We start from the raw sequence: 23,161 nt of genomic DNA, 5'->3' as shown, positions 1-23,161 counted from the left end.
GCCCGGGTTCTCACGCCTCCACTTCCGGAGACTCCGCAAGGCTGTGCCCGCTGGGACTACAACTCCCGGCGTACCCTGCGCCCAGGGATCTTAACCACAGGGGCTGCCCTCTTAGGGAACACCGGGAAAGGAACGTTGCTTCCAGGGGCTACGCTGAAGATGGCGTCGCAGCGACGCGATGAGGTCATAAAGATGGCGGACGACGGAGGCACGTTTACTGATTCCAGAAGTGCTTAGCAATCGGAAGCCGCAAGACTTGCCTCCAGGGATTCCTAGTTTTCAGGCGAGGATATCCTTTTCCATCTGTCTTTCGAAATCACAGTCGCCTAGCTAGGGCCTGTGACCACGAGAGGAGGCAATGTCGCAGGTTGATTACGTTACACCCAAAGGTTGCGGGCGCCCAGTCGGTTTCTAACGAGAACTTGAAAAAACGATTGGTCCTAAGAAAAGGAGCCGCGAGACCCTCCAACTACCCGAGGAAAACAAGTTTTGTCTGGCAAAGTTCTCGGTCCAAGCGACCCGCCACCGACCCCCAACCGTCCCTCCCCTCACCGCGTCACGACCCTCCCGAGTGCGCAAGCTCCTGTCAAACGCGGTGACGGAGGCCGAGAAGAAAAAAAGGCGGGAGCCACCAATCCCAGGTGGAGCAAAATGGCGCGGGAGAACGAGATGCAGGAGTTCATCCGCAGCTTCTTCCGAGGCCGCCCGGACCTCAGGTGCACTAGAGACTGGAATTGGGGTTGGAAAGGGCAGGGGCGGGACGGGGACTCCGTCTTGACACATGTCTCCTCAGCACGCTCACGCACTCCATAGTGCGGCGGAGGTTCTTGGCTCACGCGGGCCGCGACCACCTGGAACCCGACGAGAAGCAAGCACTAAAGCGGCTGGTGGAGAAGGAGCTGCTGAAAGTGCAGGTGTGGGCGCGAGCCTGGGCCGCGGGAGGCGGGGTTTGTTGCTGAGGAGGAGGGGCCTGGGATGGCGTAGGGAACACAACCTTCCTACACGTTTTGACCTCTTGCGCCCACGCAGGTGGATGAAGCAGGTGCCAGGGAAGAGAGGCCAGATCTTGCCAAGAAGGCTAAGAGGCCTCCCACCCCCAGCAGTGGCCCTGGGAGAAAAAGGTTCCGTTTCAATTCGGAGTCAGGTTAGTGACTTTTGTATAGTTGGTTTATTCAAAAAGTATCGTGCATGCATTATATCCCAAAGCATTAGATGAGGGCACGAGGCCAGTGAGTCAGGAACCAGGAACAGGGTGGACCGATTGATAGCTGTGTTTTCTGTTGCCCTTCCCTCCATCTGTCAGAGGTAACCAATACCAAGTGGAGGGAGAAGGGACAGGAGGAACCCATCCCAACCTTCTTTTCTCTCCATATTCCAGAGCCCAGCTCTGCAGCCTCCAGTCCAGACTGTTTTGGCCTCTCAGCAAAGAATGGGATGGCAGCAGAAGTCAGTTCAGCAGAGGAGGAGAGTCCAAAGCGAGCCTCAAGGAAAGCAGTTGAGGAGAGCAGTGATGAGGAACAGCAGAGGCACCTGGCTGCAAAGACTGGATTAGAGAGGGAGGTGAAGGAGAGCAGTGGGGAGGAGGAAGAGGGCTCCGCCAGAACAAGTAAGGTCTCAAAGGAAGAGAGCAGTGAGGAAGATGAGGAAGGGGACGAGGAGGAGTCCAGAGGCAGGATTGGGAAGAAACCTGTGACAAAGAAGAAGCAGGCACCAGGCAAAACCTCAGCCAGTAGGAAGCAGGCCAGGGAAGAGAGTGAGGACAGTGAGGAGGAACCTGCCCAGAGGACAAGAAAGGCGGCGGAGGGAAAGAAAGGTGCTAAAAGCCACCAGGAAAGTGCAAAGGACAGTGAGGAGGAAGACACCATAGCCAAGAAGAAAGAGAACAGAGAGAAAGAGGAAAAGGATTGGAAAGCTGGAGCCCGGGGCAGTGGAGGGAAAAAGTCAGCTTGGGAGGAGAGGAGCTGCGAGCAGAAAAGCAGGGCAGCCAGGCTACTAGGAGACTCGGGGGAAACAGAGGAAGAAGAGGAAAAAGCAGCAGCAGGCAGTGGGGATAACAGCGGGGGAGATGAAGAGCCCCTGGTGCAGAGAAAGAGCAAGGACAGGACCCCGCAGAAAGGTGGGAAAAGGCAGAGTGGAAGCAGCGAGGATGGGGATGACAGCTGGAGAAAGGTGAAACCAACTGCTGAAGGTGCTGCAAAGACAGCCAAAGAGGGCGGTATCAGTGGTGAGGCGAGTGACTCAGAGAGGGAGGTGAGTGACAGTGAGGCAGAGGATAGCCCTAAGGGGGAGAGGGGGAACCGCTCTTCCAAGAAAAGCTCCAGGAAAGGCCGGGCACGAAGCTCCTCCTCCTCTTCCACAGACGGCAGTCCACAGTCCAAAGGCAGGAAGGTGAGGGTGAAGATGGGCTGGGAGGCCACCTTTAGGGAAGACGGAGACCTCGTCTCCAACTCTGAAGGTTTGGCCTTCAGCTGCTGTTTTTCCTTGCCAGGCTGGCTCCGGTCGCCGTGGTGAGGACCACCCAGCCGTGATGAGGCTAAAGCGCTACATTCGGGCCTGTGGTGCCCATCGAAACTACAAGAAGCTTCTGGGCCCCTGCCGCTCACACAAGGAGCGCCTCAGTGTCCTCCGGGCAGAGCTGGAAGCCCTGGGCATGAAGGGTGAGGCCGGGTGTGCCCTGGGGGCTGTGGGAGAGGGCCTTGGCTGCTGGGGAAGAGAGGATCATGAGCCTCTTCTGCCCCAGGCAATCCTTCCTTAGAGAAATGTCGGGCCCTGAAGGAGCAGCGGGAGGAGGCGGCCGAGGTAGCCTCCTTGGACATTACCAACATCATCAGTGGTTCAGGTGAGGGATTTCCTCCCACTCCCCAAGAGATGGGGCTAGGGTTTTCTCAACTGATCTCCTGCTTTTCCTGCCCCCCAATCTAGGTCGGCCACGCAGACGCACGGCTTGGAACCCTTCAGGAGAAGCAGATCCCCCAGGGGAGCTATACCGCCGGACTTTGGGCTCAGAGGATGAACAGCCCCGCCCCCCACCCCCAGACTGGTCACATATGCGTGGCATCATCAGCAGTGATGGGGAGAGTAACTGAGCTCCTCACCTTCCCCAGGAGGCTTTCCACTTGTAGAAAGCAGATATGCCGCCCGCCAACCCCCCGCTCCAATCTGTGCCTGCAGAGCAGAAGCTGCTTTCTTCAGAGGACTTTCTTCAAGGACACAAATTGTTGGGATCCTACTTCTCAGCTTCACGTTCTCAGTTTAAGGTGTTTACAGGGATTATTTTTTAAGACTCAATAAAGGAGTTGTTTGAATCACTTGGTCAAAACTGGTCCCCACTCGGGGGGTGCCTGGCTTAGTTGGGAGGAGCAACTCTTGATCTCGGGGTCATTGAGTTCGAGGTGTAGAGATTACTTAAATAAGATTAAGTGGCTGACTCTCGGTTTGGGCTCAGGTCATGATCTCATGATTCACGGGATTGAGCCCCATGTAGGGCTCTGTGCTGACAGAACAGAGCCTGCTTTAGATTCTTTCTCTCAAAATGAATAAATAAACTTAAAAAATAGTGAAACGAAAAACCGGTCCCCTCTCTTACCCCTATACCGTGGGCCAGGAAGGTGAGTAGCCATTGCCTCCCTACCCCACCCCATTCCCTTTCATTTCCCTCAGGTTCTCCAAAGGAAGTCCCAGCCTCCAGACCCTGCCATCCAATCTGCCACCAGGCTCTATCAGAGAAGAGGGTGGCTCCTACCCTTCTTCCTCCAGCCTGACCAGCAGAGCCCTCATTATCATCACGCTTTTAGCTATCATAACCTAATGCCTAGTTGGGAGGAAGGTCTGAGTAACTGGCCTTAAGAATGTGAGGAACATAATGATAGAACTTGGGGACAGCTGGTGTGTACGTCTTCCTTTTCCCCCTGGAAACAGCCATTTAGTCCCTGAGCCAATTCTTTTAGCCTTTAAGGGGTGGGTACAGGGCGTAGACCTGGTCAGGAGTACCCCAGGCCTCTGGCTACAGACTGAGCCAATGAAGTCACTTTAGGACTTTGCTGGCATTCTTGCTGTTGAGATTGCTATGAAGATACAGGCTTGGAGCTGCCAGGAGCCTGGTGTGAAGTGAACCTTTTGAAATCTTTAAAGTCAAAACAAAGGGAAGCAGAAGTCAGGGGATGGATGACCTCCTTTAAAGTTGTGGATCCAGTCCTACCCGAAGTCATTAAAATCACTGAAATTTTTAGTCACACATCCCAATAAATTCTCTTTTTAAATACAAATGACACTATCACCTCCCACGAACAGTCCTTAATACACACTTTAGACAGAAAGGGTGAGTCCCGGGGTCTGTTAGAATACCAACAGTTTATTAAAAGCTTGCTGTGGGGCTCTGTGCCAACCCCATAGCTGGGAGGGGTTCCCACGACTGCCCCCAGGTCTGGAAGCAGCCCCTTCCAAGGTCCTTCCCTTGTTCCCCTGCCCCAGCTCTGATCTCAATAAAAAAAAAAAAAAAAAAAAAAAAGAAAAGAAAAAAAAGATAAAGGACAAAACGGCACAGGACGTCAGACAGCAACGGGGGAATGGAGAGACCAGGCATCCTGACCCCAAGACAACATCCTGATCCTTTCCTAGGAAGGCCTTTTCCTTCTGTTCTCCCCACCCAGACCTGCTCTGCCACACCTCAGGTCTGGGGGGCCTGGCATCCCCAGTCCATGGCCCCATTACAGGGGGTAGTATAGTTCTCTGAATATAATATATCTAGACCCACCCTTCCCCTCCCCCAGGGGACCAGATGAATATTTGACACGCACATCTCCCTCCTTTCCCAAGGCTGTGATGGAGAGAGACCCTGGCACCATGGTGGGGAGGCAAGGGCTCCTGGTCAGCCTTGAGGCACCGAGGCCCAAGCTGGCCCTGGGCCACTGGCCAGCCCAAGAAGCTCATGAGATGAGGAGGTCTAAGGGGAGCTGGAGCCAACATCCTGTCCCCCACCTGTGGGTGGACCTCAAGCTTACAGCCCTCCAGGAACCGGCTCCACCCACCCCTGCCCCTGCCCCTGCCCCACTCATCTGCTCATCCACCCTGCACTTCAGGAATAGAAGTGGGAGGAACCATTGAGGATGTGGGAAGCGACACTGGTGCTACGGCTCAGAGGCCCAGGCACTGCAGCGGCAGGTGGGCCCACGTTGTCGGTGCCACTGCCCCCTGAGGCTGCCCGCCGCAGGGGCTGAGGGCTGTTTCTTAGCAGCAGCAGGGCTCCACCACGAGGTGTCCCACTCTGTGTGGGGGGCCCCAGCCAGTTTGGGGGACCCGGAGGAGCCAGCAGAGAGGGCTGACGCCAGGCTGGGGGGGGCATGCCCGGTGGAGGAGGGCCATGGCTCCAGTGTGCCCCTGATCGGGGAACAGGACGGGAGGGCCAGGCAGGGGCAGGAGGTGGAGCAGGATAGCCCTGTGCAGCAGCCTCGGCTGGGATGCCCCCCAGAGCCATACTGGAGAAGCCCAGCCTCATGCTCTCAGCATCGAAAGCCTCGATCTCACGGGCCTGCCGCTCGAGCAAACTCCGGATTCGCTCGGAGCGCCCTGTCTGCAAGGCCAGCAGCTCCTCTTCCACCTGGGACACCCAGAAAAGAGGTTAGCGCATCCGGGGGCAGGAGGTGGGGAGCCTGCCCTCCCCAGCGCCTCTTGGTGCCGGAGCCCCCTTACCCGCTGCTCCAGCAGCGCCCGCCTCAGAGCCACCCTCTGCTCCAGCTCCCGCAGCTCCCGCTCATGCTGGCTCTCGGTGCGGATCTTGATCTTGCTCTGGTAGGCGTTTAGCAGCTCCAGCTCCTGCTGCAGCTGCTGCCGAAGGGCCTGGAACTCTGCCTCCTGGGTCTCATCAAGCCGTAGCTGGCAAACAGGGAGAACTAATTTTAGGGGCCTCCTCCCCCACCCCCGCAATCCTCCCCTGCCCCAGGTAGGCCTGGGCCCTAAGGTTTCAAGAAGCAGCCAGTCTCAACATCTATCAAAATGAAAGGTCGCCATACCCTGTGACACAGCAATTACACTTCCAGGAATTTATCCCCCAGGTATACTTGCACATGTGCTCGAAGGTGTTCACTGAAGCGTTGTGATAGCAAAATACTGGAAACAACCTAAACGTCCACCAATAAGGGATGGGTTAAATAAATTATGGTACGTCCATACCATGGAAAATTCTACACTGTTTAAAAAATGAGATAGGTGTACTGACATGGAAAAATGTCCAAGAAATACTAGGTGGAAAAAGAAGAGAGCAGTATGTACAACACAATCCTACTTTTGTTTATAATTTTGTGTAATCTTTCAAATATGCATAGGGAAAAAACCTAAAATACAATTATTAATAGTTAACTGAGATTGGGTCAGAGAATGGGATTGGGTGAGAGAATGGCAATGAATAGGGGCACTGTCACTTTTTACGCTATGGATATTTTTTAATTGGCCCATTCCAGTGTTGTTGTGTGATCACTTTTAGAACAGCAATCTTCAAAATCCTCAGAAGTCTGGGTAAATCGGCCCAAGGGCCACGATCATTTTGATTTGCTCCCTGTTCACACATTAAACTAACTCAGGCCCAGGAAACAATTATAGCCACTCTTTCCTTGATGGTTCTTGGTAGAGTAGTCAGGCTGGCTTTGTCAAGACCTTAAGAAAATACTCAAGAGAGATAAAAAACCATTGTGGAGAATACTAACAGTGGGAGAGTATCCAAGTTTCCCCCAAGAACAAAAGCCCCATCTTTCCCCGCACTCCCCCACTTCCAACTTCCCATAACCAAGGCGGGAGTACAAAGGCCAGCCTCCACCACGCTCCCTCCCTGGACCCCAGGCCTCACCGCCTGCGAGCTGAGCATCTCTGAGATGGACTGGTCATACTGCTCGGCTAGAATCGCCAGCTTGCGGGTCTGTTCTTCCTTGAGCCGCTTAAGGAGGCTCTTGTGCTGAGCTTTGGGTGTGGTCTCCAGCAAGTGTGCCCGCAGGGCCTTGTACTGCCGAGTCTGGATCTTACACGTCTCCTGGAACTGCTTCTTGATCTGCAGCTCCTTAGACTATGCAGTGGACGGACCAAGGGGAGATGGGGGCAAGGGAGAGGAGGAGGAGGAGGAGGAGGAGGAGGAGGAGGAGGAGGAGGAGGAGGAACCAGGGGAGAAGGGGAGAAGAGAGAGAGGAGGAGAGGAGACAGAAGCAGAGACAGGGAGAGGGAGAGAAACAGAAAACATGTTAGACAGAGGGGGCGGGGGGAGCTGTATACAGACAGACATGGAGAGATGGGATTGTGCTGAAGAGAGATCAGGAAGGTTCTCAATGGGCAAGAGATACAAGTAAACAAGAGCATGTTCCAAGAGCATGTTCAGGGTTGGGTAGAAAACACAAGAAACAGCAGGAGAATTCGTGGACAGAGAACGGAGAATCTTTAGGGTACGGAGTACACACAAGAAGCTCTCACCATGCAAAGACAGAGGAAATACAACCCAGAGACAGAAACCAAGTGAGCAGATACAGAACGTGCACAAGAGTGAGAAAACCAAGTCACATAACACACCCATGGAAGAGAGTGACACAGCTAAGGAAAGACAGAGAAAGCCCCAGGTTCAACACCTTAGGGTGGGAGGGAGGGAAGGAGGATAAGCTCCAAGCTGAGAAATGGATAAGATGGGGTGGCCCCATCTAGGGCCACGTAAGGGAAAGGGGCAAAGGAGGTGGCCAGAAAGGGCCTGACAGGTTCAATGGGCCAGCAGCTGCTACCCTGACCAGATCTCCACGTCCCAGCCCAGCCCTTTATACACTCAGCTCCCATTCCAAGCCCACAACCAATCCCATTTCCATGCCCCCACTCTCTGCTTGGCCCCCCAAACTCACCACCCCCTACTGTAGTTTGCAGTCCCTTCCCCAAGCCCTCTAGGGTAAAGCCTAATTAATGTCAGGGGAGATATTCAGTTCCCAGAAGGGAACCACATAGGGAAGGGGCTGGGACAAAAGGCAGGTGATAAGGACAAAAGGCCCCGGAACCTAAGGACACTTTCTGGAAAAGAACCCACCAACAGGGGAGCTGTGGGGCCAAGAAGTTCTGTGGAAGCTCAACAGGGGCCCAGACCTCTGAGCTGGTGGTGGTCATGGTGCAACGAAGCTATGAAGGCAGAGAGGATGAGGCTGAGGAGTGAAAGGGGTTAAGATAACGTAGATGGGGGTGAAGAGGTCATGGAACTGGGGGCCAAGGGTCCAGACTGGGGGCATACCGGGGAGGCTAGGCGGCAGGACAAAGCAGACAGAGGCAGCCTGGGCCAAAGGTACAGTTCCGCTCAGATATTTTATTTGTGTTTGTCTTTTTCTTTTTTTGGTGGGGGAAAGGGGACAGGTTGGAAGGGAGACAGAAAAACAAAATCAAAGAGAGAAAAAAAAAACATGACTTCCCACCCACCGCCACCCCTGGCCCCAGGCCTGAGTTGATGAGGGTGAGGATGAGCACACACACAGCGGGAGAACAGCAATAACTTAGGGTGGGGAGGAGTGTCAGGAGAACACAAAGTGTAACTTCCGGACTCCTGGTGGAGGAGGCTGCCTGTCTAGAGGTCCAGAGGACTGGGCTGAGGTGGGGAAGTGTACTAAGGAGGGAGGGGTGAAAGGGAGGAGAGGACTAGAACTGGAGAAACCTCACTGAGTAGTGGGAAATAAAGTGCTCGATGCTCTAAGATTCGGGCAGGGGAAGAGCTAGTCGGTTACCTCCAAGGAGGCAGGGCCCGGGACTGGCGGGGTCGGGATCGCCGCCCAATTAGAGTCCCGGGCGCTGATTGGCGAGAGGCAGAGGGCACTAGCCGGCGCTGGCTACGGGGCAGCAGCCGGGGGATACGGCTGGGCCTCTCACCTCGGAGCAGGCCCCAGCTGGCCAGTGTGTGGATAGCCCAAGGGGGCAAGTGGGAGGCTAAACCCTGGCTGGCCCGTGCCAGGCGCCAGTTCCAGCCCTTGCACAGGGTCCAAAACCTCGCCAACAGGGCTAGCGGGTGTCGGGCAGTGCGGGGATTACCCCGCCGGGGCCCAGGAACGGGCAGACGGCTGCGGAAGCCATCCTTGTTGGTCTTGGGGTAGAGTGCAAATAGGCCTCGGTCCCCCACAGCTCCACAGCCCTGTAGGGCACAGAAGGCCACAGGCGACAGGCGCAGCAGAGCCCGCAGCCAGAGTCGAGAGATGCCCCGGCGCATCCGGGGGCCCTGCTCCCGCACCCATTTGCCCCCAGCTGCCAGAGCTGCCAGAGGTAGAGCCAGGCCTGGCCAGGCTAGGAGCCAGGCAGCCCCAAGGCCCAGAGGGACACCCATAAGGCCACGGCGCCAGCTCAAACCCAGGACAGCCCCCAGTGCAGTGCCCTGGGCCAGGAGGAGGAACAGACTGGGGGGCAGGTGCAGAGCTGTACAAAGAAGTAGGTAGGAGGCCCCCAGGCCCACCAGCCCGACCTCAAGGGCCAGGAGCGCTGCCTGCAGGCCTCCCCCACCCTGGGCTGCCAGCAGTGGGAGCAGCAGCAGAAGTAGCAGGGGCAGGAGGCCAGAGGAGGATCCCACTGCAAAGGAGAGGCCAGCCAGGAGGCCATGGGACAGGAGTCCAGGGAGCTGGCTAATAGGGCCATGCCTCAGACGTGTTGGAGGGGGTTCAGGGGGGATGTCTGGTGAGGGACAGCCATCTCCAGGATCCCTCGGGGTCCTAATTGGCGCCCCCTCTTCCTCTTCCTCATCTTCCTCGGGGACTGGGGTCAGCGCTGGGCCCGGGATCCAGCCAAGCTCAAATTCCTCATCCAGGAGGCTCCCGTCCTGCTTCTCCCATAACCTCCATTCCCCAGCTGCCTCCTGGCCCACAATGCTCCTCTCTTGGGGCGCCAGGGATGGGACCCTAAGCTCTTCTATCTCCTCCTCAGGCAGACCCCAACCTTCCTCATCAATCAAACTATGTTTTTGTGGGTTGGGACTAGGGGTTCCTGATTCTTCCCCCAATATCCTCTGTTCCTCTGGCTCCAGGGTAGCCCCTTCCTTTCCCAGAATCCTTCTCTCTGGAACTGCTTCCTCCTCCTCCTCCTCTCCCAGAATTCTTTGGTTCAGGACTGCCTCCTGGCCAGATGAGCAGGGCTGCTCTTCTCTAGGGGTGCCTGTGCTGGGTGGTCCCAGAGCCCCAGGAATGGGGAGCGGGAGGCCCGGGGGACGCTGGCCTGCACGTACTTTGAGGCTCTTGGGCTGCTGGCGAACCTGGGCTGCATGCTTCTGCCGCAACTCTTGCTCACGCCGCTTGTTGTACTCCAGCTGGTTGCCCAGCTCTGTCTGGTGCTGCAGGCGGGTGAGTTCGGCCCGTGTGCGCTGGACGGCCTGGAGCTGCCGTAGCTCCAGCTCTCGCGTGGCCTCATGCTGCCGCAGCAGCAACGCACACTCCAAGTCCTTCTGGGTCTGCTTCTTGTTCAAATCCTGAGGCAGAAGGGAGGCAGGGCCCAGAGCTCAGTCAGGAAGCCTTGTTGGTGTCAAGAGAGCCCCAGAACTCCCTGGCGGAGGGAGCTGAGCATGGGGAGCTGAGGGGTGTAAAGGAGCCAAGCTGCTGACTGGCCTGGGAATGGAAGCCCAGGGAGCTCTAGCAGGGTCTGACAGGCACGAGGAAACAAGGGGTGTGGAAGAGAAGCCAAACCACAGCACGAAAGAGGGTAGAGGGAAAAACAGGTGCCTGTGCTGTGGGGAGGGGGATGGAAGGTGGGGTGGCCTACCTCCCGTAGCAGGTCCTGGTCCAGGCTGTGACGGGCCAGCAGCATCTTGCGCTTATACTGGCGACACTGAAGCTCAAAGTACTGACGCTGTCGCCGCAGCAGCCCCGCCTCCTCCTCTGCCTGGCACTGCTGGAGTTGCTCCTTCTGCCGCAGAAGCCACTCGGCCTTCTCCCGCTTGGGTGTGCTGGGGTTCTCCTGGAGCTCCTGGGCAAGGCCATGGGGAGGGCAGGGAGTCAGGGCACCTCACCCACCACAGGCCCTGTCTGTTGCTGCAGCCCCATCTCACCTCCTTTAGCTGCTCCTTCCGAAGTTTGTAGGTTCGCTTCTGTGCCTCCAGCAGGGCCGCTAGCTCCTTCTTCTGCTGCCCAAGGATGTGCTGCTGGAACTTTCGCTCCTCGGCCTGGGCGGCTCGTGCCTCCTTCTCACCAATGGCCTGGTGCCGCCGGGACAGTTTTTCTGCCTCAGCCCCAAAGCCAGCCCGCTGTGCCTCAAGCTCCCGCTGTAGCCGTGCGCTATGCTCCTCACGTTCACCCCTCAGCCGTGACTCCAAGGCCAGCAGCTGTTTCTGGTGCTGTCGTCGCATCCGCTTATAGCCACTGAGCTGCTCCCGCAGGGCTGAGTCCTGCTCATGCTCCTGGATCTGACGGCTGACCTGGGGCAGGACAGAGGATGAGAAGTGGGGCTCAGTCCTGGCCTCATCTCATTACTCACACGGTTTTCATGCTCTATTGGTGAACACGGATTTCAGACTCATGGGTTCGATTCTCATTTGGTGCCTTCATCACACGTAGCCCCTCTGAGTCTCCCACCTCCACTGGATGATGGAGATACAGTCTATTTCACACGCTGATATCACTGAATGAGTCGATAAAAGGTGCCGCGCGTAGGGCCCGATGCAAAAGTGGCAACAATTCAGGTTAGTTCAAAGTCAAACATATCTGGGCCCAACCCCCAGCTTGGTCACTTACTAACCAGGTAACCTCAAGCAAGTTAATGACACTAGCCTCAGTTCCCTTATCTGCTAAATGGGACAATACCACCTCCTTATAGAAAGCTGTGGAGATTACGCCTGATACATGCATAATAGCGTCTAGAACACTCTGAACTAACAAACACTGTTTTTCTTCCCCTTCAGCAAACACTGAGGACTCATTACAGCCCAGGTATGCAGCTGGGATCTGGGCCCTGAGATGTTGGGAGTATCAAGAACACTGGGCCTGGATGTCCACATCTGAGGTTTGGAGCTCAGGTCCCATTGTCAAGTGGGCACAACTCCAACTAGTCCAGGTGGCCAAGTCCCTGGAAGTCAGGGACCGGAAGTCAGGTCCAGGAAACCCTGGACCTCTCTACACAGTACAACAAAGCACTAAGCATCACAGGATCTGAAGAGCTGTCCCATAAGAATATACTAGACCAATCACCGGCCCATAACGGAATTAATGTTGGTGCTCACAACTAAGCGAGAATGAAATCTAAAGGTTTACTCAAAGTATGGATGGAAGACTGTGTTTTATGAAAAGTCTACCCATCTTTTCCTGTGAACTGAGAAAAACATTACCATGACTTGATCTTAGGAGAACCAGTCTTGCTTAATTTGAGAATATGAAAACCACCAAAGGTGTTTCGGCAAGTGCCTTGGACAAGCAGAATGTCTGAGTCACCACTGCCTCATCTCTCAACTGGGATCATACCCTCTCTCTCCAGAGGAGCTGGAAGGATGAAATACTCGGGCATGTGTGTGAGCCTGAGAGCCAATCACGGTATGAGGCAGACACTGGCCACTATTCCTGCCCTCCAGGAGCATAAAATCCAGCACACCTATCGTAATGTCATTTAGGAGCACCACAGCACAGGGATGTGATGCACCTGGCTGGTCAAGGGCCTGGGAAGGCACCCCAGGACATGCTACTTAAGCCTAGCCATGAAAATGGAGGAAGTTTATCAAACTAGGAATACCCACATCGGGCAATGTGACCAAAACAGTCCGTTGGGAGAAGAGAATGCAGAGGGTCAAGGAGAGGAGAAAGTGAAAGACGGCAACAAAAAGAGCGGAATCTGAACTTAATCCAGTGCCAGAGGAGAAAAACAAATCATCTCTGGACTTAAGAGTTTGGGGCATCCATGCTGAGGGAGGATGGCTACACTTACCAGGGAGGCAGTACGGATGGTGGCAAAGTGATCCCTGTTGCGGCAGTAGGCCCGGCGGCGGGCAGAAGAGGTGGTAGAGGTGGGAGCTGGGGCTGCGGGTGGCTGGAGAGGACCTGGGGTCATCTCCGGCTGGTAGGGGTCATCATACAAGTTGTCAGAACCCTAGAGGAAGGGAAGGTGAAAGGGATGCCCAAGGTTCAGAGGCCACTGGGCCCAAAAGGAGATCCCTGGAGACCCAGTCTGACTTAGAGGAGGAGCAATCACACTTGGGAGAGAGAGCTGGGGCTCAGCCTTGTCACCATCAGGCCTCCTGAGGGTGAGCTGCATACCGGCAATCGGTGGATGATGGAACTATGGGAGGTAACTGTATGCTCCCCTTCTTGCATCATGGCCATCTCTCGGGCTTCAGGGCCTTCCTCTTCCTCCTCTTCCTCTTCCTCCTCCTCCTCTTCCTCCTCGTTGTCCGAGGCATCAGCTAGGCTATTGACTGAACTGCTCTGGCTGGAGGCGCTGATGGACATGCTTGGCACTGAGTGGCTACTCTCTAGACTGGTCAGCGTCCCAGCCCGGTGCATGTAGGGCTCGGCCTCCTGTGGACAGGGCGCAGGCTGTTGGGCAGGGAAGGGGAAGGATAAGGGGTATGTATATGGAGATAGCACAGGGAGACAGAGGGCAGGAGGAGGGAGAGGGAAGGTGAGCCAAGCAGCTGCTAGGAGGCAAGCAAAACACAGTGGGGAAAAAAGGGTGGCAGGGTAAGCTGGGTCACCTCCTCCTCCTCTGGGGCTTCAGCACCAGGGCCATTGGGTGCTTCTTGGAACAGTATCTTCTTCATCTTTCGGTACTGCAAATTGTCCAGCTCCCGCACAGCATCCTTGGTCCTCTGGATCAGGTCCATGATGACTGTGGGTGGCCGCTCCCGGAGCACAAAGCGGTGCTGAGGGGAGAGAACACTGAGGCCTGCTGCAGAGCACCTACCCCCACCCCAAATATCCCATGGGCCCTGACACTCCCTCTGGCCTGAGGAACTTCCCTGGGGCCCATGCCCACCAGGAGCTGATGCTGGCCTTGTGCTAGGTAAGCCCTGCCCCCACATTTTCACCACCCAATCACCCCTCCCCAGACAGGCTCCTGTTCCTCCAAGCACAGCTGACAGACAAGAACAGTCAGGAGATCTGGATTCTAGTCCAGGTCCTCTATCAACATGCTGTGTGCCCCTGGACATGTCATGAGGCCTCTCTGGATTTCATAAGGTATCCCACAATTATAAAACAAGTAGGTCAAACTAGACTGTCTACATCAGTTCCCAACTAGGGCTCCTTAGGCCCCATGGATCTGTGAAGGGAATGGGGGCCCCTCTACTTTTGATATCTCAAAACACACCTAAGGGAAATCATACATTTACCCATGACAAGGCTACCCAGGCTTTTGGCTTGAATTACATCAGATCAGTGTGGTAACCCTGGTTATCGCACGCAGACCAGAAGCTCTGGCTGGCAATTATATACGTCTTTGATTAATAAAAGATGGGAAAACAAATTATTACTTAATAAATAAAGACAGTCTGGTAGACAAAATCTTGCAAAACACAGAGTCCATTGGGCACTGGGAATGCGGGTGGGAATTCATCCATGAAGTTCTTGGTGGAGGAAGAGCTGGGAATCACTAATTTCACTGAAGGGTTTTGTGGTTCTAACAGGCAATGGTTCTAGGAGAATGCTAGGCCAGTGAGCCCTTACCTTCAGAAGAACCTCTGAGGTTGGTCTGTCTTGAGGGATTTTCTGAAGACAGGAGTCAACAAAATTCCGGAAGTACTCAGACCTAGAAGTCATGGGAGGATGAGGAAGGCGGGGGGAGGCCATGAGCCAGGTAGCCTTACCCTATGGCCTAACCCCTGGGCCCAGGAATCCCAGTCCTCACCAGTGTCCTGACTGGAGCACGGGGGACTCGTTCTGTGCAATGTGGTATAAGGCACTCATCGCATTCATGTTAAACAGCGGTGGTTTCCGTTCCGCTACAGAGAAAGGTCAACAGGGAGAAGGTGAGAGGTGGCAGATGGGCAGAGGAGTGGAATGGAAATCAGAGGATTTGGGTTCACACCCCAGCTCCCTGACTTCCTTGCTGTATGGCCTTGAGCAATTCTCATCATCTCAATTAATTTCCTCCATAAAATGTAACACCTATCCTCTCCCTTGTACACAGTGGAATAGAGATCAAAGGCAGAAAGAAGCAGTTATCAGCCCAACTAACATTCTATTAGGTGCCAAGTAAAAGCAAAAAACTTGCTAAGTGTTAAGGGAAAGATAAGGAAAAACAAGAGACAGGCTCTGTCCTCAAGGAACCTCTAGCCTAACAGGAAAGATTAAGTAAAACTCAACAAGTACTATCAAGTTACAAGAGGGAGACAGAAAAATGGTTGGGAAGCTGGGAGTGCATGTGGGTTCTCAAGCTGGTAGGTGTGCAGGGGATTAAGGGCAGGTCTTTTGGAAAAAGGGATATTGGAGCTGGGCCTTAGATTAGCAGTTGCAAGCCAGGAGCTCCTCGAGGCCCAGACAAATGTTTTGTTATGTTTTTGGCCCAAATAGCGATTTTTTTTGTTTTTTTTTAATTTTTTTTTCAACGTTTTTTATTTATTTTTTTTGGGACAGAGAGAGACAGAGCACGAACAGGGGAGGGGCAGAGAGAGAGGGAGACACAGAATCAGAAACAGGCTCCAGGCTCCGAGCCATCAGCCCAGAACCTGACGCGGGGCTCGAACTCACGGACCGCGAGATCGTGACCTGGCTGAAGTCGGACGCTTAACCGACTGCGCCACCCAGGCGCCCCGCAAATAGCGATTTTTAAATTACATTCCAACCTAGCAATTTAGTAATAATAATCTAAATGTCCGGTTTCTTTTAAAAACTTAGATGTGGTGAAAAGGAGCCGACACTTCCGCATAACGATGGGCTAGAGCAAAGCAATAGCAGTCTCCGGTTTGCCGTAATCTTTTTCACGTTACTTCTTTGATACGCACTATCTGCTTATAACCAGGACTGGTGGTTTCTTTTCGGTAACAGAGAAATATTTCTCGGCGTCCACATCTCTACCAAAAAGTAGGAATAAAATGGACAGCTCTATATTTTCCTTCTACCTGGCTTGTTCCAATGTATTTGCATCACCTGCCCAGCTGTGGTCTCGAGTGACAAATGCACATATGTGGACATGGAGGGAAAGGGTGTGTCCAAATCTCGGACTTCGGGCAGAAGACAAAATACAAACCAAGTTAAGAAAAGTGGAAAAGTTCATGGCACACTCAGGGTGTGGAGCTTACAAAGGTGAGAGTCAACTTTCAGAAAGCGGGGCTTTTAGCTTGGTGGAAGGAAGCACAGGGATGGCATAGGTCTTGAAGGGAATGGGGAGCACTGATGGCTCTGAGGAGGGGGGTGAAGCAACAGCACCCGGCTAGGGCGGATCTCTCTGACATAAGAGAGACTGGCGGTAGGAAGGATCATGGCAGGAAGTTGTTGATAAGAGAGACTAACAGCATCTCTTTTCTTGGGCAACTGTCTGTACCGGGCACTGTGTTGGAGGCTTTACAAACATTACCTCACTAATAGTTAATTTCAGTAGCGTAGGCTGGCAGAGACGAGAACCCGGACAGGCTTCAAGGCCTCATGAACTCACGTAAGCCTTACTCTCTGGCCTTATCATTCACTGCTCTTTACATGGCATTACCTGCAATATTTCAAACAACTGAAGCCAGTCTCAGCTCCGCATGCCTGCTCTTACCTATCTGGAATGCTCTTCCCTATAGTCTTTCAAACAGCTATTATCTACTTTATGGTTCTGCTTAGATATCTGCTGTAAGATATTCCTTAGCCCCTGAAATAGATCAAGTCTCTTGTTTTATGGTTGTACTGCTCTTGTAACCTCCATTCAGCTTCTGTCCCAGTAAGAGAAAACACATCTGTTTCCCCAACTGGAATATAAGTTCCACAAGGCCAAGAACCTCATTCACTGCTATACCCCCAAAACCTGCTAGCATAGTGTGGTACATAGCTAGCACTCAAAAAAAAAAAAAAAAAAAAAGTAAAACTAGAGTAGTGGACAGGAAAAGAATGCTCTGATATCCTTAGGTCTAAGAACTGGCAGGATTTGACAGCTGCCTGACTTGGGGGTCAAGGGTACAGTCAAAATGGACAGGAGCTTGGAGGCCTGAGGATGAAATGGTATGGGGATGGAAAGAGACAGAGAAAGAGAAAGCAGTGGAGAGAAAAGAGGATGAAGAAACAGAGAATGTCGTCCTTACCCAGCTCGATGCAGGTTATCCCCAAGGACCAGACATCCACTTTGCCATCGTACTGCCCCTCATCCATTGCGAGGATCACCTCTGGAGCCATCCTGGGAGAATGGTCAGGAGAAAGAGGCTTATCACCTGCCCAGACTCTGCCAACTATTGCTCCCAACATCCTAGGGGCTCCCTCCACTCACCACCATCCCACTCACCAGTATGGGGTGCCCACAAAGGAGTTGGCGGGTGCCATGATAGATGCAGAGCCGAAGTCCCCTAGCTTCACCAAGCCTGGCTCTGATAGCAAGATGTTTCCAGCCTTCACATCCCTGCCGGAGATGAAGCACAAGGATGAGGCATACACCTCAGGAAGGCTGGGCAAGGGGCTTTAGCACCAGGTTTCCAAGAAGGCTGCAGCCCAGCTGAATAAGTGGTGTAGAGCGCACCCCCTCCCAGCCATTGTCAATGTTCCGTGTACCTATGGATCATGTTGTGGGAGTGCAGGTAAGCCAGGCCCTGAAGGGCCCCATGGGTCACAGCTGCAATCTCCACCTCCTGAAGGGGCTTCTTGTGCACTGGGGAGTGAGGGAAAAACATCAAACTGAGGGAGCCCAAGGGTGGGGCTGGAACAAGCTCCCCTGATCCCTTTCCCTACAGCTTCTTTGCTCTTCTCACTTCTCCCACTTATTGGCCAAAGAGCCACTTACCTTCTAGAAGGTCAGAAGCTGAGCCCAGGCAATACTCCATCACCAGCTAAGAAAGGGTGAAGGGTCAGAGATAAGCACATCTGGTCACCCCTGGCCCACCTCTCTTGGGCAGAGATCCAAACAGAGAGCTTCTCTGCCTATCCTTCACTCAGGCATTACCTCCAGGGTGAAGACAAAGAGGAAGGACAACTGAGAAAACGTGGTGGTGGTGGTGGGAGAGTTCCTAGTCAGGGCCTCCCCTAGGAAGGGGAGACAAGATACCACAACTCCCATCTGAATCCTTTCAAAGCCCCATTATATCTCCATTTCCTCCAGCCCATATGCCCCTTTCCAACTACTAACAGTTTATGACTCTCTTCAAACTAGCCTCTCTTTCTGGAGACACTGTTGTCCATGGGTTTGCCTGAGGACTAAAGAGGTTGGGAGAGACTTCCTCCCTTCCAAGGTCCCCATAATGGCACCTGGAACAGGGCCCACCTAAGAGACTGGACCAGGACAAGGATGGGGGCAAAGATCAGGCCAGATTCAGTGGGCTAGCTCACCCAAGCCGTGTGCTCCCTCAGGTAACAGCCCCGGTACTGAATGGTATTGGGGTGCCGGAGCTTCTGCAGGAACCGCACCTCCTTGATGATGTCCTGCCACTTCTGAGAGGAGGTCAGGGGAGAAGAGGTTTACTCAGCCCGCACATTGAGCCTAGGGTCCCCTGCTCTGTCCCTCACCATTCTTGTCAAACCTGACCCACCTCATTTGACTGCTTCCCACTATAGGACATCTTCTTGATGGCCACCACCTCACTATTCCGGACATCTCGGGCCTAGAAGACCAGACCAGAAGCTGGTGAAAGCCCTTGGTGAGAACTGGGCAGCGGGAAGATTTTTTGGCCCAAAAGGAGAGGGCGGGAAAGGCTGGTGTGGTACGGCAGCGCAGAAGGAGGCTTGGAGGTCCACAGGGGGAAGAATGCAGTGCCCATCCCTACCCCATTCTCCTAAGCCCCAACTTACAAAGTACACGGCTCCAAAGCTGCCATGGCCAATTTCCCGGAGATCAGAGAAGAGCTTTTCAGGGTCATCCTTGAAGAAGAGCTCAGCCACATCAGGGTCCTTCAGGCTCCCGGCCCGGCCCCCAGCTGGCATGATGGCCCCTGGGGGCCCTGAGAGTGGGGCCTGACCTGGAGAATGAAGAGGGTACCCTTACAGCGAAGATGAGACACTCAGAGAGAGGCAGGGACCCCTCAAATTTCTGCCTTCTCCTCCCCTAGTTCCCTGATGAGGGGGAGGCACCGCTGAGGAAGGGCAGGGGGGAGATTAGGAACAACATCAAAGCTCCAAAAAAATTAAGTTGCCCTAGCAACCAGAGCACGGGGGCCGGGTCCCTGGAGTCCCTAAAACTGCTAGGAAGACTGAGAGCTAAGCATCCTCACCACCCCCCTCAGCCCTCAGTAAGATCCATTTCCCTACAACCCCCCTACTTCTCCCCTCAAGAATAAAAGATCCCACCTCCTAGCCAGAACCCCAGATTCCCAAGTGTCCTGTCCCACAAGTCCCATACCCCAAATGTTTCCAGGCACCTTCCTGTTCCCCTTGGCGTCGAGGCCCCCTCCTCCCTCAACCTCTCACACCCTGGAAGAGAGCAGGAAACGGCCAGGCCGGAGGTAGTGGAAATCCGGCCATTGTTAGAAGTGGGTATTGGCCCAGAAGGGCCAGAAGACTTGCTCTCAAAAAGGGCTAGGGACATTGTGGCAGGGAGGATGGGAAGGACAGGGACAGAAATGGTGGCTGGCTTTGGGGACCTCTCTGTGACCTGGGCTGTCTTACTTGACCAGTCCAATTGCATATGCATCACACACAGGTACAGGACATTTGTGGTGTACAAATAACATTTATTGAGCACGTACAGTAAGCACCTTACATGCATCTCTCTCATTCAACCCTTGCCACAACCTTGTGAGGTATTACTATCGGGGTACCCTTATCTTGCAATGAGGAAACAGGCTCAGAAAGGTTAAGTGACGTCCAAAGCTGGTCCTCTACCACTGTTTTTAAAACAGCGCTATGAAACAAGCAGGGCAGGATAGTGATCACCATTTCACAGATGAGGTGACTGAGGCATAGAAAGGAAGGAGGACTTCTTCAAGGTCAGAGAAGAGGACCTTCTCTCCAGTCAGGCCTGTGTGCTTATTACTCTCTTAGCCCCCTCCTGCAGGAAGCCTCCCTTGACCACTCCAGCCTTTGGGGAGAGCTCCTAGAGCACCCAGCCCAACACCCAGAGAAAGAGCCTGCAGTACCAGGTAGCCAAGGACCCCGCCCCTTTTCCCCAGGGAATGCCAGGCCAAGCTCCTGGCTAAGCACTTGTTGGAATTTAGGCACAAAAGAGCCTTCAGCAGAGCTGGACTCCCAGGGCAGAGTTCTAGCTCCTTTAAAGCACCTAACAATTTAGCATGTAATTATATTCTGTCGGGCATTGTTTCCTGTTGTGTTGTTAATTTTGTCTCAGCCCAACTGGAAGCTGGAGGGCAAGAAGTAAGCCTGACTCTCCGGTGGGCCCCCAGGGTGCAGAGGGCTCAGAATAGCCTAGGAGATTGATTGATTGCCCTCAGCCAAGCCCTCAGCAGCTCCCAAGCTGCTCAGAATCGGCCCCCTTCTCCATTCTCCTGCCAGCAACCCTGCCAAGCACCCCTCACCCCCACCACACACCCACACACAAAGGCAGGTGCTCACAACTTGCCAAAGGGATCTTCTTGACCTCTTTACCAGCACCCAGCCCAGAATGCCAACCCAGGACCATAGGCCACATGTAAGGATGCCAACAAAATATCACACGGGGCCTCCACCTCAAATAATGAACATTTGAGCAATTACCAAGGTCTGTGCTAAATCACAGCCACCTTCTCAAAGGGACAATGTTATCACCATTCTGCAGATGGGGAAACACAAGTCTGTCTGTCCCTAAACTACACTAACAGTACATCTCATCGGCAACATACAGCAACAGGGTTTTGAGTAAGTTCCTTATGCTTGCTCTTCTCTTCAGTAAAACGGATTACAGCACAGGGCTGTTGTGAGATTTTTAATGAGATCTCATCCTTAAGAACACTATGCAGACACTCAGCATATGGATTTTTCCTTCCCTGCCTCCAGGGTCACCATAAAAAGGACTTAAGACTTTGGGGATCATCCTACCCCAGCAGCTTGGCTTTAACTGTGAAGAGACACCACTATGGCTATCATTTGTCAAAAGACAGAACCCTCTCAGGAACCCAGACCAAAGACTGGAATCAGGGTAGAGATGAAGGTCACAGTAGGGAGAAAAATCCATGAGACAGAAGACAGGAGCCAGAGCTTCCCATCAGGGAAAGCTTCTGAGTACAGTCCTCCTAAAAAGGAAGCTCTTCTCCCCACCCCACCCCCCATTCTTCTATCTCACCCCAACTCATTCCCCTTTGGACCCCTGGCCAAGAAGAGACGGCAAGAGACAGGTATGGAGCAGGGGCAAAACTTCATCAAGAACCTGGGTTCAAATCCTGATTCTGCTACTGTGTGACCTTGAGCAACCTCTCTGAGCCTCAATATTCTCAACTGTAAAATGGGAAGACGGCAATAAAAGAGGCCCCCACAGGGTGAATGGGGGGGGGGGGTGTCACATGAGAGAACAGATATAAAACACTTGTAAATGACAGACCACTTGACAAATGTATCACCATCAGCAGGAGGTTAGAAGGTAACAATACAGGTGGGGGAAAATATTGCCAGGCATCCCCAAACACAAATGCACACACACACTTCCTTCAAAGGACAAGAAATCCAACCAGATCATGCCTAAAAAAAAAAAGCTAAGTGGACGCATCATAGAGATCAGAGGCAAGGGAATCAACACCCCAGAGCAATCAGGAGAAAGAGGTATAATGGAGAACAGGTAGCTGTGAGGGACAAAGTGAACATGGGAGAAGAGCAAAAGAGTGCAAACCCATCTAATTAGCTCAAGCACCTTAGGGCGTGACCCCCATGACATCAAAGACCCTGTCACCTGAGGTCCCCCATGAAACAGACATTATGAAGGAAGAGGAACAAGGTGGCAGCAGAAGGCACGGCTAGCCAGAGGCTGACCACTGGCCCACTGGGCTTCATCCTGAGGAGAGGGCCTACCCAGGCCCAGTTCCTCAAAAAGGAGCACGCTTTCTTCTCAATGCTAGACACAGGGACCCGCGCCCCTGCACCCCGTCTCACCTGGTAGGGGTCACTATGGTGCCCCAGCGCTTCCGCCTCCTCCTGGGGTCCTCCAGCGGCTCTGCCAAGCAGGGAGAGGGGCAAGGAGACCTTTCCCCTTGCCACCTCTTCCTCGGCTTTCGCCCTTCCTGAGGGGCGGGCCCGGGAAGCCTCCCCTGGAGGGGAGGGGGTGACAACCTGATCTGACCTCGCGGTCCAGTCCTCCTCCTCCGCGAGGGCGACAGTTGCTGAATCCCGGATTTCTGATTGTGGGGTCTGAACCCCAGATATTTGAACGAAGGGAGGCTGAATTTGATACCTGAACGCGTGGGGAATGAACCCCGGATACTGGTGCACGCAGGGACCTGAACCCGATATTTGAAATCCTATGAAACGGAGCCCCAGGTTTAGAGAGGTTAGGACCCGAGTCCGGGATATGTGGGATCTGAGGGGCTGATACCCGGATATTTGAGAAGCGAGGAGTCAAGCCCGGAAATTCACGACGGAAGGGCCTGAGCCCCAGGTCTTCGGCCACCGACAGGGGGCCCACCCCGAGGACGTCCGGCCGCACGGCCCCTCTCACGCCGGGGTCCGAGGGTGACAGCCCTCACTCCCGCCCCGGTCTCCTCCCTTTCCCCCTTCCTCTCCTGAGGGCAGCTGAAAGAGTGTAGCTAAGGGTGGTCCCCGCGCCTTCTCTCCCTCTCCTCTTCTCAGCCTCAGCCTCTCTCCGCACCACAGCCCCGGTCTCGTCCCGGTCTCCCTCTCTCTCTTCCTCCCAATTCCAAGATGGAGACCGGGCGGGAGCGCGCAGGCGCGGTAGGGACGCCGGGCCAAAGGGGGCGGAGCCCTAAGTGAATAGCCCCGCCCCTCTATCCTTACTGCCGCGGCCAGGGAGATGTGCAGCCACCAAGCCGGAGTGCGCGCGCGCTCCGCCACGCGGACCCTGGGATGGAAGGAGGCGGGGAGAAGGGCTAGGCTTGGAGGGGGAGGAGCTCAGCGCGCAGTCCGACAACTGGCGGTGGAGAGGGGTTCGGCGCATGCGTTCGCCCCGCCTCAGCGCAGAGCCCGAGCTTGTTGCTAGGGGAAGCTTTGAGGGGGCGCGA

General features: G+C 54.2%; 2 protein-coding genes across 9 annotated transcripts; one reads left to right on the top strand and one right to left on the bottom strand.

Moving 5' to 3' along the window:
- The first annotated feature begins 603 nt into the window (after window positions 1-603).
- HIRIP3 (HIRA interacting protein 3) lies at window positions 604-3,305 on the top strand. Its single transcript, XM_058710590.1, has 7 exons — window positions 604-716; window positions 794-914; window positions 1,030-1,144; window positions 1,379-2,388; window positions 2,489-2,657; window positions 2,741-2,839; window positions 2,923-3,305. The coding sequence occupies exons 1-7, from the start codon at window positions 652-654 to the stop codon at window positions 3,084-3,086; spliced, it is 1,743 nt and encodes a 580-aa protein (XP_058566573.1). The 5' UTR covers window positions 604-651; the 3' UTR covers window positions 3,087-3,305.
- Window positions 3,306-4,207: 902 nt separating this feature from the next.
- Window positions 4,208-22,862, bottom strand: TAOK2 (TAO kinase 2). 8 transcript variants are annotated; one of them, XM_058710580.1, is made up of 19 exons: window positions 22,080-22,860; window positions 18,858-19,024; window positions 18,599-18,670; window positions 18,399-18,500; window positions 17,857-17,902; window positions 17,628-17,724; window positions 17,365-17,478; window positions 17,168-17,259; window positions 14,797-14,890; window positions 14,616-14,697; window positions 13,646-13,813; window positions 13,209-13,487; window positions 12,880-13,041; window positions 11,018-11,383; window positions 10,732-10,935; window positions 10,202-10,441; window positions 6,839-7,051; window positions 5,689-5,871; window positions 4,208-5,596 (listed from the first exon to the last, which is right to left on the bottom strand). In XM_058710580.1, exons 2-19 carry the CDS (start codon window positions 18,987-18,989, stop codon window positions 5,075-5,077), a joined length of 3,168 nt encoding a protein of 1,055 aa, XP_058566563.1. In that variant the 5' UTR covers window positions 18,990-19,024; window positions 22,080-22,860; the 3' UTR covers window positions 4,208-5,074. The 8 variants fall into 8 exon arrangements, 7 of the variants coding, with proteins under 7 accessions (XP_058566563.1, XP_058566564.1, XP_058566565.1 ...); XM_058710581.1 differs by having other exon boundaries at window positions 13,209-13,469; XM_058710584.1 differs by lacking the exon at window positions 4,208-5,596 and adding an exon at window positions 6,009-6,116 and having other exon boundaries at window positions 5,845-5,871; window positions 22,080-22,859.
- Between the last annotated feature and the right edge of the window lie 299 nt (window positions 22,863-23,161).

Source organism: Neofelis nebulosa, chromosome 18 (genome assembly GCF_028018385.1).
Source record: "Neofelis nebulosa isolate mNeoNeb1 chromosome 18, mNeoNeb1.pri, whole genome shotgun sequence".
NCBI lineage: Eukaryota > Metazoa > Chordata > Mammalia > Carnivora > Felidae > Neofelis > Neofelis nebulosa.
Note: the sequence above shows the minus strand (reverse complement) of the source record. Positions and strands in the feature narration are given on the sequence as shown.